Source organism: Saimiri boliviensis, chromosome 2, assembly GCF_048565385.1.
Source record: "Saimiri boliviensis isolate mSaiBol1 chromosome 2, mSaiBol1.pri, whole genome shotgun sequence".
NCBI classification, from domain to species: domain Eukaryota; kingdom Metazoa; phylum Chordata; class Mammalia; order Primates; family Cebidae; genus Saimiri; species Saimiri boliviensis.
Window position 1 is genome coordinate 188,347,944 of NC_133450.1, and position 17,633 is coordinate 188,365,576.

At 46.2% G+C, this 17,633-nt stretch overlaps 2 protein-coding genes across 8 annotated transcripts in view; one reads left to right on the forward strand and one right to left on the reverse strand.

The window, feature by feature from the left end:
- The window catches only part of CLTA (clathrin light chain A), a 131,313-nt gene that overhangs the window by 13,070 nt on the left and 100,610 nt on the right, over positions 1-17,633 (forward strand). For 2 of the 6 annotated variants that reach the window (XR_012516634.1, XR_012516633.1), the window contains exon 4: positions 34-145. Coding sequence is in view for 4 of the 6 variants with exons in the window: in XM_003943779.4 (XP_003943828.2) it covers positions 34-145; positions 5,285-5,338; positions 6,623-6,658; positions 7,597-7,768 (374 nt within the window). In the remaining 2 variants the exon portion in view is untranslated. Of the gene's footprint in view, positions 1-33; positions 146-5,284; positions 5,339-6,622; positions 6,659-7,596; positions 8,045-17,633 lie in introns of those variants that run through there. The other 4 variants (XM_003943779.4, XM_003943781.4, XM_003943780.4 and 1 more) reach the window with 4 other exon arrangements.
- The window catches only part of GNE (glucosamine (UDP-N-acetyl)-2-epimerase/N-acetylmannosamine kinase), a 51,932-nt gene continuing 46,909 nt past the window's right edge, over positions 12,611-17,633 (reverse strand). For both annotated transcript variants that reach the window (XM_074395043.1, XM_003943776.4), the window contains 3 exons: positions 16,850-17,032; positions 14,143-14,259; positions 12,611-13,572 (listed from right to left, as the gene is read on the reverse strand). In XM_074395043.1, coding sequence (XP_074251144.1) covers positions 13,337-13,572; positions 14,143-14,259; positions 16,850-17,032 — 536 coding nt within the window. In that variant the 3' untranslated portion in view covers positions 12,611-13,336. The remainder of the gene's footprint in view (positions 13,573-14,142; positions 14,260-16,849; positions 17,033-17,633) is intronic.

Sequence of the window (17,633 nt, forward strand, 5' to 3'; positions counted from 1 at the left end):
GTTGTATTGTCTTTCTCTTCTCTCCCTTCAAAGATGCCAATTCTCGGAAGCAAGAAGCAGAGTGGAAAGAAAAGGCAATAAAGGAGCTAGAAGAGTGGTATGCGAGACAGGACGAGCAGCTACAGAAAACAAAAGCAAATAACAGGTCAGTGCATGGTGGTTGTAGCACACTTTATTTTCCAAATTGAATCAAATCCATTCTCAGCATGCAGCCTAGGTTTTTGGCTTCTGCCGCCTTTAGTGTGAAATGTCTGCAGTTTTTAAAGAAAGTGCTTGAAACAGGTTGCAAGTCTCTCGGGTCTTGTGAGCATAATTCGCTCTATTGTTTAGCCATCCCAATTGTAGTGACCTTAGCTGTCTGAGAGTTTGGTTAATACGCATCACCTGTAATGGTGTGATTCAGCCAACGGAAAAGTTACTTTTCATGGAACTCTGAAATGAAAGGTGGGTTTCATGAGTGCACCCAGATTTGGATACTTTAGATAAGATTATAGACTTGGTCATGTTGAGTCTCCTAAATAAAGCCCTGCTCTCTGAAAGCTACTTCATGAAGGGGTCCATTGGAAGGAAAATGTGCTTTGTAATTAGGCAGCCAAGGATGTTCCAGTGTAATTCCTTTAGAATTGAGGGTTCTGTGGGTACTTATCTGTGCCTTAAAAAGTCTTGAACTGACTTCTTAAAAACGCTCTGTTCAAAATAGATTTTACTCACTTATTGATGGTTAAGGAGTTGTGGGGAGAAAAACATTTTCTTTTATTTTTTTTTTCTGAGACGGAGTTTCGCTCTTGTTACCCAGGCTGGAGTGCATTGGCGCGATCTTGGCTCACCGCAACCTCCGCCTCTTGGGTTCAGGCAATTCTCCTGCCTCAGCCTCCTGAGTAGCTGGGATTATAGGCACGCGCCACCATGCCCAGCTAATTTTTTGTATGTTTAGTAGAGACGGGGTTTCACCATGTTGACCAGGATGGTCTCGATCTCTCGACCTTGTGATCCACCCGCCTCGGCCTCCCAAAGTGCTGGGATTACAGGCTTGAGCCACCGCGCCCGGCCGAGAAAAACATTTTCAATCTCATTTTCAATCTCATATCACTCCCTACCAGCAGCTGGGCTTTAATGCCCTGCACTTAGAGCCCTTCTTGGAAGCAACGGAGAGGGGGAGAGAGGCATATGTGGTGTTGCTTCCCTCAGGACAGGCAGGTAGATTGTTTCATTTCCTAGGTTCAGAACCCAGCTTTCACCAAATAGTCACTCCATTCACCTCAGTGTATAAACGGGCCAGACCAGGCCTGAGGATATTTTTTATTTTTAGGGTAGAGCCTTAGGTTCCTGTGCAGAGGCAGGAAGCAAGTTGGATTAAGTGTCCTTGTCTCTAGCAGCTCTGTTAGAGATCTGCCGGGAGAGAGAGTGTAAAACGGCTTTACCAGCCAGCGCCGTTGTGAGGCAACTGTGATAGAGCAGTTGGACTCTTTTGTACGCTAGCAGCCCTTCAGCTCATTGGGTTCCAGCTTGACCATGTCTTGGCCACCTTCCTCTGGGGACGGCATGCTCAAGGAGTGCGTGTCAGGTTCCATGTGGAGATCTGGGGGACTGCTCTCTGGTGTGCAGGAACTGTTCTCTGGTGTGCAGGCTGGGTTGCCAGTGGTGTTGGCTTCCATCAGCGACATGGGGCTGCTGTTGAACCTGTGGTCAGGAGGTGCTGACGGGTCCAGGCTCCTGTGTCCTCTGCTCCCTCAGGATGATTTTCTTCCTGGTGTTAAGTTCAGATTGGTAAAGCCAGGTGAGGACTGAGTGCAAGCACTGTTCGAGCCCTGGGAGCTCCCCTAGCCAGTGGCCTTGGCACTGGAGTTGACTTTGAAGTACTGTAGCCATGCTGACCCTCCCTGTATAGGGTCTCTGATGCTTTAAGAACTTGACACACACATTTTCAAACTTAGACAATGAATATGTTGGTAATAACCTTTCTGTTGCAGCTATTTTTTCGAGTCAGTTTTACTGAACTGTCAAGAAAAGGAAACTCTCTATACAGAATCTGTTGTTCTCAGAAGGAGTAATGACACCTGTTTTTAGGAGCTCGGTCTTAAAAGTTTAGTCCCTCCAGGCATTGAGTTTAGGCCTTGGTACCTTTCTTTACTTGGAACTGTAGAGTGTTGGGTAAGTTGGTTTCATAGGTGAACCTCTCAAGTTCCAGAGAGAAAAAGGAACTTCCCCAATACTCAGTGAGAATGTAGAGCTGTTTAGAAAGCATGTCACGTGCCTTTTGGGAACCTTGTAGCACAGGGCTGACCCTGAGAACATAAAGCTAGTGACATACCTGCCACTGTCACTAGGGCTCTAGGACAGAAGGGATGGTTTTTACACTTTATTCCGGTGATTCTTGACTGGTTGGTGGCGGGAGCCATATGAGAGTCACTTTGGGGGACTTCTTCCAAGAGTCTACACCCTCCCCTGGAGATATTTATGTTGCTGATTATTCTCCTTCCCCATCCATGTTTGATTCTAAACTTTAGAGTTCAAAGGAATAGGTCCCACTTAGACATAATTTGTCCTTGTTATCTGTCTGTGGGTAAAGAGTGAATATTTTTAGAAAAGAAAGTGGGGGCCTGACACAGTGGCTCACACCTGTAATCCCAGCATGTTGGGAGGCCTAGGTGGGTGGATCACTTGAGGTCAGGAGTTCGAGACCAGCCTGGCCAACGTGGTGAAACCCTATCTCTACTAAAAATACAAAAAATCACCCGGGCGTGGTGGCAGGTGCCTGTAATCCCAGCAACTTGGGAGGTTGAGGCAGGAGAATCACTAGAACCCGGGAAGTGGAGGTTGCATTGAGCCGAGATTATGCCACTGTACTCCAGGCTGGGCGACAGAGCAAGACTCAGTTTCAAAAATGAAAAGAGAAGAAAATGGGGTGTTCATTTCAAGCAAGTATCATTCTCTGTGGGTGACTCCTGCAGTAGCTGGATGTTAAGGGGACCTGAGAGATAAGGCAGAAAGATGAGAAGTTTGAAAGAGGAAACTCGGGGACAAGAAGGGCATCCAGTTATTGTGAGAGCCTCCTCAGGCCTCCTGCCTGCTAGCTGCCTCATCACTTGGTCACCAAAGCACTAGGAGTACATCGTGCCTGGCACTGCGCTGGGGGTGGGTGTGCGGCAGGCGGACGTGATTCTTGCCCCGCACAGTCTGTAGTCTATTGTCAGTCCCCAGACTGCATCTCCCTCCTTTTATTCCAAATCGGGGCCTAAATGTCACTGCACAAGAGCTGTGAATTACTCAGTGACAGCCATGGAAAAGAATTTCCTTTTCATAGGAGCCAGCCAGAGCAGTGACTGACTCCTGCAGTTGGATGAGTTTGCTCATCAAGAACAACCCCAGAACATTTCCCTGTTACAGGTAGCACTTGTGCTTGTCAGCTCTTTCAATGCTTGGGAAGGTTTGGGGAACCCACAGTTCTCAGAGATGGCAAAAATTTTTTTCTATGCCCACTTTGAGGCTGTTCATGGAATGAAGTTCTGCATTGTCTTCATGCCTTCATAGCTTGTCCTGGGTTAGGCGTTCCTCTTCCCTCCCATCTCCTGAGCCTACCTGAGCCTATTCTACCTTGGCTGAGGATTGCTACTTTCAGGTCCCCCATCTGCTGGGTGGAGAATAAACAAGCAGAGGGCCACCGGTGTTTGTGTCTGATTTTCTGTTTGTTCTGGGCCTACAACCTTGACAGGAGCTGTGCTTGTCACTGAGGAGCTCTTTGGTCTTGAGCTAGCTGCAAAGGAACAAGAGCCTGACATTCAGACTTTTGTTGTCTTAGTGGTGCTTTGACAGGAGTCATGAAACCCCTATTCTCTTCTAGTTGAGGGAAACCCAAGTTGAAATTGATCAGGTTTAGCCCTTTGTGTAAACTGAAAGGATTGTGGGTTTACAAGCCAGCCAGCCTTGCCTTTGCCTCCCAATCTGCCCACAAACAACTCGGTTTTCCTGCTGAGTCACTTTAAGTTACAATCAGCCTGCTCTTTTTACTTTCTTTGCATTCCCATAAAACACTTACCTGTGTATAAGCCAAAATGGGAAAGAAGAAAGGGCAAGTGTGAGCTTAAAAATTAATTGAAATTAAAATTACTAGAATTTACTTTCAAATAAATGGGAGCTTAGTCTAATGATCAGTCATGATTATCCTTGAAAAATGTCTTTCCCCTCGCCCACCCCAAGCCATCTTGACAAAAGACAGGGTAAGACTCCATGAGGGAGGTTCCCTACCCAGCCACAGTGGACAGGAGTGGGCTGGCTGAGTCCCGGGAGTCATTCCAGGGCAACAGAGAGTCAAAGCCAGCCTGGCCTCTGCTATGAAAATTTCTCCACCCAGTCTGCCCCTCCTTCCTGTCTGAGAGCCCTGCCACGTTGAGAGTTAAGAAGGGATGAAGTTCTGGAATCTGGGTTACACCTTGCCACAGCCAATTGAATCTGGTGTAGTAATATTCAGAAACTGTACTAGCTTCTTGAGCAGAGAGCCATATTCAGGAACAACAGAAGCCAGGGCCAGAGTCCCGTGTTCTTCCCACCAGACCTCACCTCCAGCTGCTTTTTTCTTTTAAGGTTGAGGTTTTGAAATGACCATATGTGTTTTTAGGACTCTGAAAATGTATCCCACCCAGCCAATATGGGGAAGCAGTAGTTGGATAATCCAAGATAAGACTGGCTTTGGGTCCTAGCGCATCTGGTGTCTGGCAGGATTCCTGCCTGGTGATATTTACTGAGACAGGCAGGAAGGTGGCTTTCTGGGCACACACAGGCAGGGAAGAAGCATGACTATACAGTAGAAAGAGCCCTGGACTTCGGGCCAGGCTGCCTTAGTTGTGAGTCCTGAATGCTGCCACTGTGGTGTAGCCAAGCAAGTTGTTTCATCTGTAAGCCTCAGTTACCTCATCTGTACAGCAGGGGTGAGAACAGTGTCATAGATTGTTATAGTTAAGGACTGAATCAACGTAATGTATGTGAAAGGGCTTAGTCCATGATTGGGTGCTTAATAAATGCCCATTGCTGCTGGGGTAAGCCAGAGGGATGAAATTGGCAGTTCTCATTCTATCGTGGAGAAATTCCTATGTGGGAAGGCCAGTGGAAAACCAGGCCTGCTGAAGTCTTCAGCGCTGGAAGCCTCACGGGGGTTAGGAAGGAGCCCTGAGAGCAGCTCCTCAGAGCACAGTTGCACCTCGATTGTGGATTTTAGATGTTTCTGCTTCTCAATGTTCTCTCTTTTTTCCTGCCTGCTTGCCTGCCTTTTGGACCTCTTGCTGTCTAGGGTGGCAGATGAAGCTTTCTACAAACAACCCTTCGCTGACGTGATTGGTTATGTGTATGTTGCAAAACTAATTCCTTTTTCTTGTGATTCTTTCTACTTTTTGTTTAGAGTTAATGCTCCTTTTATGTCACAAGTTGCTTTGCTTTTTAAATTATTTCAAATTGGCACTTTGGGGGCTACCTAAGAAGTGATAAGTGGGGTATGATCCATGGATGAATCTTCCAGAATTGTGACTCCCTGTATCCTCTGATGGCTATTTTTCATATTTGGGGTTTTGGAGGGAAGAAAGCTAACTCCCTTTCAAAATGTGTCATTTGTGATCTTATCTGGGAAGGATTTGATGCTGGGGGGAACTCTGCCCTCTTGCTCTTGCTGCCATCACTCTGCTAATGCCCTGTTGCCTGCCTGCCCCAGGTGGGAAGGAAGGAGGTCTCCCCACCTGGGAACAGGTGACAGTCCCAGGAGGTTAGAAGCCAGTGAGCAGCAGCACCTTGCATTGCTAAAGTCAGAGCTGTGGGGCAGCATTTTCCATACTTGGTTCATTCAAACAATGTGGGGTCTTTTGCCTCTCCCTCAGGCAGAAGAGTCCAGAGCAGAGGGAGTTGTCTCCAGTGGGTGTCTATAATTGTTCCTCTGTGGTCTTGCATGTCAGAAATTGCTATTTAGTGGTCAGCTTCTGATGCCCTGTCTCCTCGCACAGGGAAGCCCACAGCTTTGAGGTCAGGATAGTTAAAATGTCTGATACGGGCCACTTGGGCTTCTCCCCTGGCCCCATCTAAAAGAAACCTGCATCTTCTCTGGAGAAGCTGTTTTTTTTTTGTTTGTTTGTTTGGTTTTTTTAAGGATTCCTGTTATCAAAGCAATATTGCTGAAGAGTTGGAAACAGTTCTCATTGTCTCCTCCGTAAAAATTAGGGCTGGCTTTATAAGGGAAGTAAGGGTGGAATGGAAGAGGAGAGGAACCTGTTGAAAGTGGGCCATGAGCTGAGGCCTGTAGAGCCTCCCGGGGCCTATGACCTTGAGATGTTCATCCCTTTAGAAGACAGAACTGGGTTTCCTGGGCCCCCAGATGCATTTGCAGTGAGACTTGTGAAATGCTGGACTTACAGGTGGTGTTTGATTTGATTTCTGCACATTCTCTCTGGAGTAGAAATGGAGACTGGAAAGGTCGAGTCTGGTTTTGCTGGGCAGCTGGGTGGCCAGCAAAGCCAGCTGCACGTCCCCAAGCACAGATAGAGTGGCAAGGGCATGTCCAGCTTACTGACCATCTGCATTGAGCTCATTCTCATTTTCTATATCTGACCTAAAGTTTCTCTCGTTTCTTTTCTTCACCTTTAAGCACAAACATAAACCATCCTTGCTACAGCCTAGAACAGTTAAGTAAACCTTTCTCACTGCCCCTAACTGTGTGTGCCATGAAGTCGCAGTGTTGTAGTGGCTCTGGGCTTCAGCAGTGTTTGCCACAGCCATCCCTGTGATAGTGCCACCCTTCTGTCCCCCCAGACCAGTCATCTCCATTGCTTTTGCTTTGCCCGTGATGCTTGTTGGAGTAGATGAATATAGTGTGTCTTACCGCTGTCCTTTCCGGCTGTAGCTCCCACCAGTTAATCCCGAACTGGGGGTGGGCTGACCTTGATATGAAAGAATGTTGGGGCAGCATCCTGCCAAAAAGCAGCTCACGTTGGCTCTCCTGCCAGTGTGCCCTGAGTGGCCCCAAGGCACCCGGCTGGAGGGAAAATGGCAAACTTTTGGCTGAACTGGAGAATGTCCTAACAAACCCCCTTCCAGAATGGCTTTAGTCTCTAGTGCCTGCTAGCATGGGAGCTTTGTCTTGAATTCCTTTTGATCTGCCCTGTTTCTCTCCAGCCTTAGGAATAAATCTAGAGGCTATTGTGCAATGATCTATGGGCTTTTTATAAGTCTCTAAATTTCCTTGAAATTCCCGTACAGCCCAGCGTAAAGTACTTAAGTTCTTGACCAGCCTGCTGCTTTGTTCTTGTTAATAAAAGCAGTCTGTGCAGCTTGCTAAGGACTTTTTATTAATGCTCCACAGGAGCAGAAACAGCCAGACAGAGACATAGTGAGCCCTGAACGAAACACCTGTATTCCAACATTTTACAGCACCCTGTGCCTAGGAGAGCCAGCTAGCCACGTGCCTACCTGAGTCTGACCTGGGCCAGGGGCCATTATCTTGGGAAAGCCAGAATGCCATTAAGAAAGGGACAAATAGGCAGTTGCTTGTGTAGCAAGGCAGCCACCAGGTTGTTCAAAGGGAGTTCTACATAAACCAACATATTTTGTTGTTGCTTCCAGGGCAGCAGAAGAAGCCTTTGTAAATGACATTGACGAGTCGTCCCCAGGCACTGAGTGGGAACGGGTGGCCCGGCTGTGTGACTTTAACCCCAAGTCCAGCAAGCAGGCCAAAGACGTCTCCCGCATGCGCTCAGTGCTCATCTCCCTCAAGCAGGCCCCGCTGGTGCACTGAAGAGCCACCCTGTGGAAACACTACATCTGCAATATCTTAATCCTTCTCAGTGAAGCTCTTCACAGTCATTGGATTAATTATGTTGAGTTCTTTTGGACCAAACCTTTTTGTCTTTAGAATTGATCATTGTTTGTGATTGCATGTTTCCTTCAACTGTGTTCTCCCTGGCATTCAGAGAGGAGGGGGAGGAGGAAGAGAAAGGAAAGCTTCCCAGTAGTAGCCTCAACCTGTGCTTTTGTGCATTATTCTGAGAATAAATTTCTGTTTCAAACTATATTATGTGAAGCTTCTTTATTCTCAAGATGTGTTTGTTGTAGTTTGGAGTGAGGCCGGAAGGGTTGAGGAATTTCCTTTTTATCATTTCTAGTACTGAGGAAGCACAGCCACTGGGCACTCCACCCTGCTTTGAACTGAGATTGCTCCGGGATCTAGAGTGGGATCCTGTGGACATTTTCATTTGAGAATGGAGTTGCATGGCTAAAGGTTAACCCCCTCTTTATCTGGCTAAGACACAGATGTGAATCCTTTCACCAACCTAGACATTTTCTCCCAGATGGGCTCTTGCTTCCCAGTGTCCCTCAGTTTAGGGTCTTGGATAGTATATTTCATCAGGAGTCAGTCTGGAGCACATAGCCTCTAGTAAGACCTTGACTCCTTTGGATCTGGCCAGTAAGCCTGAGTCAGGACGGCATTCATGTGTGGCAAGTCTCATTACTGTTGAGTCCTGTAGGACATGTTGGGTTCTGTGTCATCCCAAGCATTCGGTTCTTATTTCTCTTGTAAAATCCTTCATCTAGACCTGTGCTGTCCAATGCAGTATTCGCCAGGCACATGTAGCTATTTAAATGAACTAAAAATACATTTCTGGTCCTACTCACAATTCATGTGCTCAGTAGTTGCATTGATAGCACAGATTCTAGAATATGTCCATGGTCACAGAAAGCTGCATTGGACCATGCTGATCTATACCACAGGTGTTTCCAGGAGCCCATGCTTTGTTCAGACACCAGTAAGTTCGTTATCTACTTTCAGAACCTGGCATAGTACCTGGCTTATTTTGGGTGATGTTCCAAGCAATTATTAAAGTCATATTTCAGTAATCTGCTTTTAACTACCTGGTATTTCCAAACTGAAGATTTAGGTAAACTGTAATGCCATGCTCAGGATGGGGGGTTAGGTGTTGTCATTGTCAAGAAGGAAAGGCCACTATCTCCTTAATGTTAAATACTTTTGGTTGGAAGGAGCTTCCATTACTTTTCTTGCTACCTCCCCCCTTTCCAAGCTTCTTAGTTGAGCCTTCCTTGACCTGGCCCACATTTCTGGTCTCTGCTTATTCCTCCTCTTCCAGTCAAATGTGATTACAATCAAGCAGTCACTGTTAGCAGGCTTTTGTTCCTACTGGGAACTGCTAATGCCATTCCAAATGTCAGAATCCAATTTTAAGAACTAGTTCAAAGGCCACTCCCCTTCCCCTGATCTCCCCTAGCCGTCTACCTGGGGCAGCTTACTCTTTGGTAGTCTTGGTGCCATCGTCTGGACTAGGCTTGCCTCCCACACCAGATGGGTTTCTTGAGGTGGGAAGTGGCAATTTTAAATGTCAGCAAAATCTGTGACATTCTTCAGATGGAGAGGTGACTGAATAATGTGACAAAAGTGATGCTGTGATGACTTCCAAGGCTAGGTCATAAAAGGCAGTGCTGCTTATGGCTGGTTTGTTGGAACAACTAGCTGGTGGCCCTGAGCCACCATGTAAAAAAACTACCACTCTGAAGCTACCCATGTGGTGAGGAAGCCCAAACTAGCTCACACAGAGGCCACCTGAGACCCTGTAACCATACACAGTGGGAGATGCCTGGCCAGCCAGCCTCCTGCTATTCCAGCTGACAACTACAAGTGCAGGACACGGAGCTACAACTGTCAAGTCTGAGCCTTTCCCAAATCCTGACCCACAGAAACTGTGACATGAAACAATTACTGTTGTTTTAAGCTCTTCAGTTTTGAGGTTGTTAAACAGCAGTAATAACTCGGGGTTGTTTCTAATGCCTGTATGAGACCACATGGGGCCTTATAAAAGGAGAGAGCGGGTCCAGGGACTCAGTGAGTGCTCAACACTTAGTTTCGAACCTCTTTCTTGGCGCTACTTTGCTCTTTAAGCCAAATTTTCAATGTTATGTATAATGTTTTGTTTTTGTTGTTTTTGAGACAGTCTCACTGTCACCCAGGCTGGAGTGCAATGGGATGATCATGGCTTAACCTCAGCCTCGACTTCCTGGGCTCAGGTGATCCTCCCACCTCAGCCTCCTGAGTAGCTGGGACTAGGGGCACTAGCCACCACACCTGGCTAATTGTTTTGTATTATTTTTTAGAGACAGGGTTTTGACACGTTGCCCAGGCTGATCTCAAACTCCAGGTCTTAAGCGATCCTTCTGCCTCAGCCTCCCAAAGTGCTAAGCTTGAAAAGCATGCCCAGCCATGCTTTCTATTAATAGACTTTTTTTTTTTGGTTAAGAAAGCAAAGATAGCCGGGCGCAGTGGCTCAAGCCTGTAATCCCAGCACTTTGGGAGGCCGAGGCGGGTGGATCACGAGGTCGAGAGATCGAGACCATCCTGGTCAACATGGTGAAACCCCGTCTCTACTAAAAATACAAAAAACTAGCTGGGTGTGGTGGCGCGTGCCTGTAATCCCAGCTACTTAGGAGGCTGAGGCAGGAGAATTGCCTGAACCCAGGAGGCGGAGGTTGCGGTGAGCCGAGATCGTGCCATTGCACTCCAGCCTGGGTAACAAGAGCAAAACTCCGTCTCAAAAAAAAAAAAAAGCAAAGATATTAGATGCCTTAAGGAAGTTATATAACCTTTAAAATGTAAGCAGTGCAACAACTTTAAATCTCTTCTGGGAAGGAAAATGCTTTTGGCTAGTGAGTTACGAACAAAACAGAACACAAGATTTCAACAAGGAAATGTATTTATTTTTTCCTTAGAATTTGGCTCAGAACAGTAACAAAAATATTTACATCAAAATAAATTAACATGCAGTTACTTAACCATATGTAATAATTTATGTTGGAATATATTAGCCTTTCCATGAATTTAATAACTAATACTTGGTTTTAGATTAAATACCATCCTTTCAAATATTTGGTAGGAAACTTGGTAGCAATGCAATTGTCTAATGTACAGAGCAGATTTCACCAAGAGATTATACCAAAGAACAGATGCTCCTTCATGGAACATCATCTCACCCCAGACTCAGAAACTGAACAGCCAAGCTTCCTTCCCAGGAATCACCATGGAATGTTTGAACAATAATCAGGCCCTGGAGATTACTGCAGGGCTGATAGAGTTCTAGGAATCAGCCAAATTCACTTTTTCACACTAACCCACTAGGAAGGATATAGTTCAAATGTGATGTTGATTCCTTCGGTTTATTTGAACACTGAAACAATATGTTATAGAAACCTTCATTTTCCCAAAATAAAAAAAATCTGAAAAATATATGCATATGCTTTATTAGATAATCTAAAATTACCCCTAAAAACCTGTCACTAGGGCCAGGCACAGTGCCTCAAGCCTGTAATCCCAGCATTTTGGGAGACCGAGGCAGGTGATCACCTGAGGTCAGGAGTTCAAGATCAGCCTGGCCAACATGGTGAAACTGTCTCTACTGAAAATGCAAAAAAAAAAAAATCAGCCAGGCATGGTGCGTGTGCCTGTAATCCCAGCTACTTGGGAGGTTGAGGCACGAGAATCACTTGAACTCGGAGGGCAGAGGATGCAGTGAGCCGAGATGCCACTGCACTGCAGCCTAGATGACAGAGCAAGACACCATTTCAAAAACAAACAAAATACCTGTCACTAGACCAAATACTGTACTGGCAAAATTTCATAGCTGAGAGGAGTACTTGATTAAATTCACAGCTGAGATATAGGGTCAAGGATACATTAAGTCATTTACAAATCAGATATTAGTATTAAAGCTTTTGGTGGCCTGGAGTGAATTAAAATATATTAGCATTTCGAAAGTGTTTTTGGAATGGGAGGTTGTGTGGCTTAGCAGAAAAAGCACAGAGGGACCTGGGATCAAACCCTCTTTCTTGCCCCATAGCTTAATAGTTGAAAATGCACTGAGTTCTATAAAATAAAAATTAAAACATCTACCCCAGATGTTGAGAGAATTCAGGATAATGTATATGAAACACCTAGTTCAAAGCCTGACACACAGTAGGCACTTAATAGGTGGTGGCAGTTAGTATTTCTTCCAAGTTACAATTCATAGCCAGAACTTTGGCTTTTGTATTTTGATACCAACGAAAGCACGAATTATGTATCCAGAATCCTGATTCATGGCTCTGGGCTCTTGGTAAAACTCACACAAACACGGCTTTAATAAACACCCTAGGGTCTTTTTCAACACAGTATGATAGGCTATTGAAGGGAGAAGTGTCTGCTGGTCAGTAGTGAAGATCCTTTTGGGATAGTAAATCTCCTTTTAAAGGCTCTAAGTCCTAGCGGCTTCTCAGCTGTCCTAAGATAAGGACAAGGTCACTGAGGCCACAGTAATTTAGATCCCTGGTCTAAAGTCTCATAAGTTCAGCTAGAGTAATAACATCTTTCCACAAATGGTATCCAGGGTTAAGGGGGGATATCTGAGATGGGGGGGTTGATAGATACGTCCGATGATGTCTTGATTGTGGTAATGCTTTCACAGGTATACATTATGTCAAGGGTTATCAAACTGTAGGCTTTGAAAAAAAAAAACACCAATAAAGTTGTTTTTAAAAAAGTGTACTTAAGCCCTTCCTGGTAAGATTTCCTTCTGTTCCCTGACTGAATCACTTTCTGTGATCTCAGTTTGGGGTTCGAGGAGGAAGAATTTTTTTTTTTTTTTTTTTTTTTTTTGGTGAAGACGGAGTCTCACTCTGTCGCCCAGGCTGGAGTGCAGTGGCATGATCTTAGCCCACTGTAACCTCTGCCTCCTGGGCTCCAGCAGTTCTCCTGCCTCAGCCTCCTGAATAGCCGGGACTACAGGTGCATGCTACCATGCCCAGCTAATTTTTGTATTTTAGTAGGGATGGGGTTTCATCATGTTGGCCAGGCTGGTCTTGAACTCCTGACCTCAGGTGATCCACCTGTCTCGGCCTCCCAAAGTGCTGGAATTACCAGCGTGAGCTACCATGCCTGGCAGGAGGGATTATTAATGCAAACTTCAGGATGAAGTGACATCCCAGGCAAGGATTGCAGGTCTCAGTGGCATTAATACATTAGTAAGCAGAGTTCTAAGGCTTCCTTGTCTATTATTATAGCTAGTTTGGCACAGAAAATTGTGACTGGAACTTACAGGGTTTGAGCTAAAATGACTCCTACTAGGAAAACATCAGAAAGAATAGCATCTACAAAAATAAGAGTTGGGAAAGGTGACTCTGGAAGAGGAGACCAAAAGCAAAAACATTTCTCTGCTAGTCACCTGCAGTTCAATACCAGATTTGCTTGTTAAGAAATGGTATTCTAAAAACAAGAATTTGATTCCACTCCAGAACTCTTGAGTCTCAGGCCATGTCCGTTCCTGGAGGTCTAGTAGATCCTGCGAGTTGTGTAGTCCAGAACCATGCTGGCAGCACCCAGCAGGGCGGGGTCAACCAAATCCGAAACCACTACGTCCACATCCTGCACGGAGGATAAGGCCTGTTGGCGAATGACGTCTTTGACAATGTGGATATAGTGACTGGCCAGGACTCCAGAGAGGATCACAAGGGAGGGATTCATAGTATGGAGGATGTTCACAACCCCAAGACCCAAAGCTGTTCCAGCTACAGGGAGACAAAAATTAAAATGGGTTTCTGAGAGAAGGCAAAATCAAAATACAAAAGAGGAAGGCAGAAAAGAACCAGCAGCCAGAAATGGTAAAGAACATCACAGCATGCAGTGGGAGGCAGTGTTTTAAAAGCAGTTCACGGTTGATTCTTAATACGAGAAAATGATCATGTGACGGCCTAAAGTGGAAAAACCAGGGTGTATCACATGATCCACTAGGCAGAAAAATGAATAGAAAGACTCCAAGGAAATGTTCATAGTTGATATCTTCTGAACAGAAAAACTCTAAGTGATACTTTTTCTTACAACTGTCCTATATTTCTCTAAATTTCCTGTAAAATGAACAAGGAGCATTTTTAGAGTTGTCAAACCAAACCAAACACCTGCTTAAAAAGGCAAGGCTGCCAAATACCTTGAATGCAAGTCCCTTTTTACCTCTGAGTAAGTAGGAAAAATACCTCTGAACAGACACTGCAAAGCACCTGTCCCTAGGGGAAGCAGGGTCTCTTCTGGGCCCAGCTGGGCCATATGATGTCTGACCCCACCCTCTGCAGCCACATGCTCACCTGTTCTTAGGATGCTCTGGGCCTTCGCATTGCCAAGTTTGGCAGCTTGGATGAGATGGAGTGCACCCACTGCCTCATCTTTTGGCACTGACATCCCTTCCACCAACAGCAGGTCCTCTGAGCAGAGAGAGAAGGAAAAGCAGTCACTAACGAGCTGTTTGGAGGCCAAACTAACCACTGGGCCTGTGGGCAGCAAGCTCCTGTGTGGGAAGACAGTGTTTTCTTTTTGAAGTTGCAAAGCTTATTATTCACAAACATCTCTATACACTGCCCCTAAAGCCTTTGCTACCCTCTTGCTAGTTGGTTGGACATAACCCAGAGCCTATCTTCCTGGAAAAACCTCAAGTCTGACAGCCTCCTACCCCTCTGGCTCCCTCACTTCTCACTTCCAGTAGCAGACAGCCTTTGAAGTGTTCTTTTCTCCAAATTATCACCCTCCTCCCACATTCACTCCTTCCTTACTCATCCCAGACGCAATGCTGCACCACCTGCCAGCGCCACACGTTCTATGGCAGTGAGGCATAGCGGCCAAGGAACAGACACAGGCCTGGGGTCAGTGCCAGCTCTACCACTCCCAGCTGCACAATCCTGTGTGTGTGTGTCACCTCACCTCTACGTGTTCCTCCTTCTTAGAAGATGAGGGCAGTAATACCTACGCTGGCAGGGTTATTTTAGGGATTAAATGAGATCATGGACATAAAGTACTTAGTTAAGTGCTGGCCGGACTAAATGCTCAATAAGCAGCAGGTCTTTCTGTGGTTATCCGTAGTTCTTACCAACTCAGATCAATCTGCCTCCTAATCTGCTAGGATACCTGGACCCTCAAAGAAGAAAATCCCCCAGCTCTGCAAACCTAGACATCAACTGGTGGTCTCCTATCTCCCTTGGGCCGTCACAGCTCTCACCCATTTTCCCGGACTGCTCTCTTCTGTACCTTCACCAGCTCCCTGGTCCTTCTACCCCCCAACTGCCAACAGATGTGCATACTTGTTACCTCTCTCAAAGGGGGGCACCACCAGGCAGTGATCCCCTTCCTTTTTGCTCCCCAACCCATCCACCCATCATCTCCACTCGCCGTGCCCTCTGTGGGCCCTCCACCTGGCTTTGCAGCTCATCTCTTCCCACCCCTTCAGAACCCTACTGTAGTGCTCTATACCCTTCTCTCCTACACTCTCGGCCTCCATTCCCCATCTCCTTTGTCAGCGTATGCTCACAGATTGGTTTTGGGGGCCAAAAATGCTATACTCTTTATGTATGAAGCACAGATATACTGCACATATAGCGCACAACCATAAACAGGTAAGCAGTACAGCTGCCGTGCTCAAGTTGCATGGGGAGGATTCATCAGGAAAAAAAAAAAAAAACATCCAAAGGGGCTCCTTAGGAGGGTGATAATGCAAACAAGGTTGAAAAATAAACACTGGTTTAAGGCTTCAAATGATATCCTGGTGGCCAGAGCCAGTGAAATTTTCTAATTTCTTCTTACTCATGTCAGCCCTTGACACTGCTGACCGCTCCTCGTCCAAACACTCTCCCTTTTTGGCTTGTGACAATTCCCTTTCCCGGTGTTCCTCCCATCTCTCTTTCTGCCCCTCACATGCTGATGTTTCTCAGGAGTCTATCCTTGATTCTGTCTTTCACCTCACTCCCTGGCTGTCGTAGGTTTAACCACCACCTCAGTGCCGACGATCCCAGATCACCCATCTAACCCAGTCATCTATCTCTCCTGAGCAACAGACCTCGTACCCGACCACCTCCTAGACATTTCCACCTGGATGTTCTACAGTCACCAACCATCATCTTCTGCCAAACCTGTCCCTCCTCTTCAATTCCTAATCCTGAGTTGTCCAACCAGAAAACTGGAAGTCGCCCTAGAACTGTCCCACTTAAAACCATCTCCATTCAACCATCCTTTTCTCCCCCAGAAATAAAAAGTTAGAGTTTAGTGAAGAATCTAAAATTCAGATCTGACCATGTCTTTTCCCTAAAATGTTTCAGTGGCTTTTCCACCACTGACTGGTCCTGCTTCCTCACACTACATGGTGACACCCTGACTTGCCCTTAAGTACCACCACAACTGTTTCCCTGCCTGCAAGCTCCCTTGGCCATCCAAAGCTGCCTGGCTGGTTCCACTTACCTTCCACCTCTCACCCTGGAGGATGGCACCCTGGCACGGCCTTTCCTGCATGCAAGGACACAAAGTGGATTCTGGTTTCCCTCTTACGTGTATCTGCATTCCTCAGCCATCATGCTCATTGCACTGGGCATTCAATAATGATAGTAAATGCTCTTGAGTTAGACTAGAAACCATCCTAACTTTCATAACATGTCCAGAAACAGCTTTCATTCAAGTAGATCTTTCAGAGTTAAAGTATAACATGTTTTGTCCATTTATTTCTTCATTAAAACATGTATTAAGTACCCACTCTGTGCTAGTGGCTGAGAAAACAAAAATGAAGGGAATCTTCCCTGCTGTCTTGGAACTCTAGACCTCTGTCTACCTCCACCCCTTGGGAGGAAGAGTGCCAATATGCATCAGGACCAAGGAGACTGTGCTGTTTTAGTGCAAGGGAGTCCTACTCTTTCTCTAAGAATTGAAAAGGGGGAAACTTCTGGCTTTAAAAGGGTTCAACTCTCTTTGGAATTTCAACTTTGAAGTACGTGTCTACCATTTGGTTACTTAATTCCTCGAGAGAGGGACACCAACCATCATGGAGCTTTTTTGCCTCCCTCTGCAAGGCCATTCCAGAGGCATATGCTTCAATGCACCCATGGCTTCCACAGGAACAATCAGGCCCGTCCAGAGACACAACAAGGTGGCCCAGTTCTGCAGCACAGAAGGAGCTTCCATGGATCAATTCGTGCTGATGGATAATTCCTCCACCGATTCCTACAGCAAGGGACAGAAAGCACTGAGGATGCTTTACCTAAAACAGAAAACTATGATATCACAATGCCTCATCTGTTTAGCAGAGTTTTGGCACGTGAGGGTCTGTATGTTGCCACCTCCTCTAGAGAGCCTAAGCTCAATAATCACCAAAGCATTCTCTGGCAGCGTTTTGGATGGAAGTGTTTTTAGCAGGTCCTCTGATGTCCTGATGCATCTGCTTGGGTCACTGTGATTTCAAGCACAGCTGGTGGGGACAGTACAGCACAAGTGCATGCCCACCTTGTGGGTAGTAGACCCCCTGCCCCAGCACACACTGCCCATCTTTCTGCACCAAGGCTTTCTCCAATACTGATGCAGAAGCCTACTCAGCCAGGCAGGCACAGCACCCAGGGGCAACCTGCAACCTAGTCGAGGCGGGAGCCAGCAGATCCACGGGACAATTCTGGATGCTGTTCTGCAGGCTTCTTAGGAGGTGCCAGTAAAGTTCAGCTCCCTTTGCCCTTAAGGCAACTTAAATAACATTAACATATCCTCTCTTCCTGCTCTGTTTCATTCTTCCCACTCTCCCTCCTGCTTTTTAGGGTCACCTCCAAAAAATCAT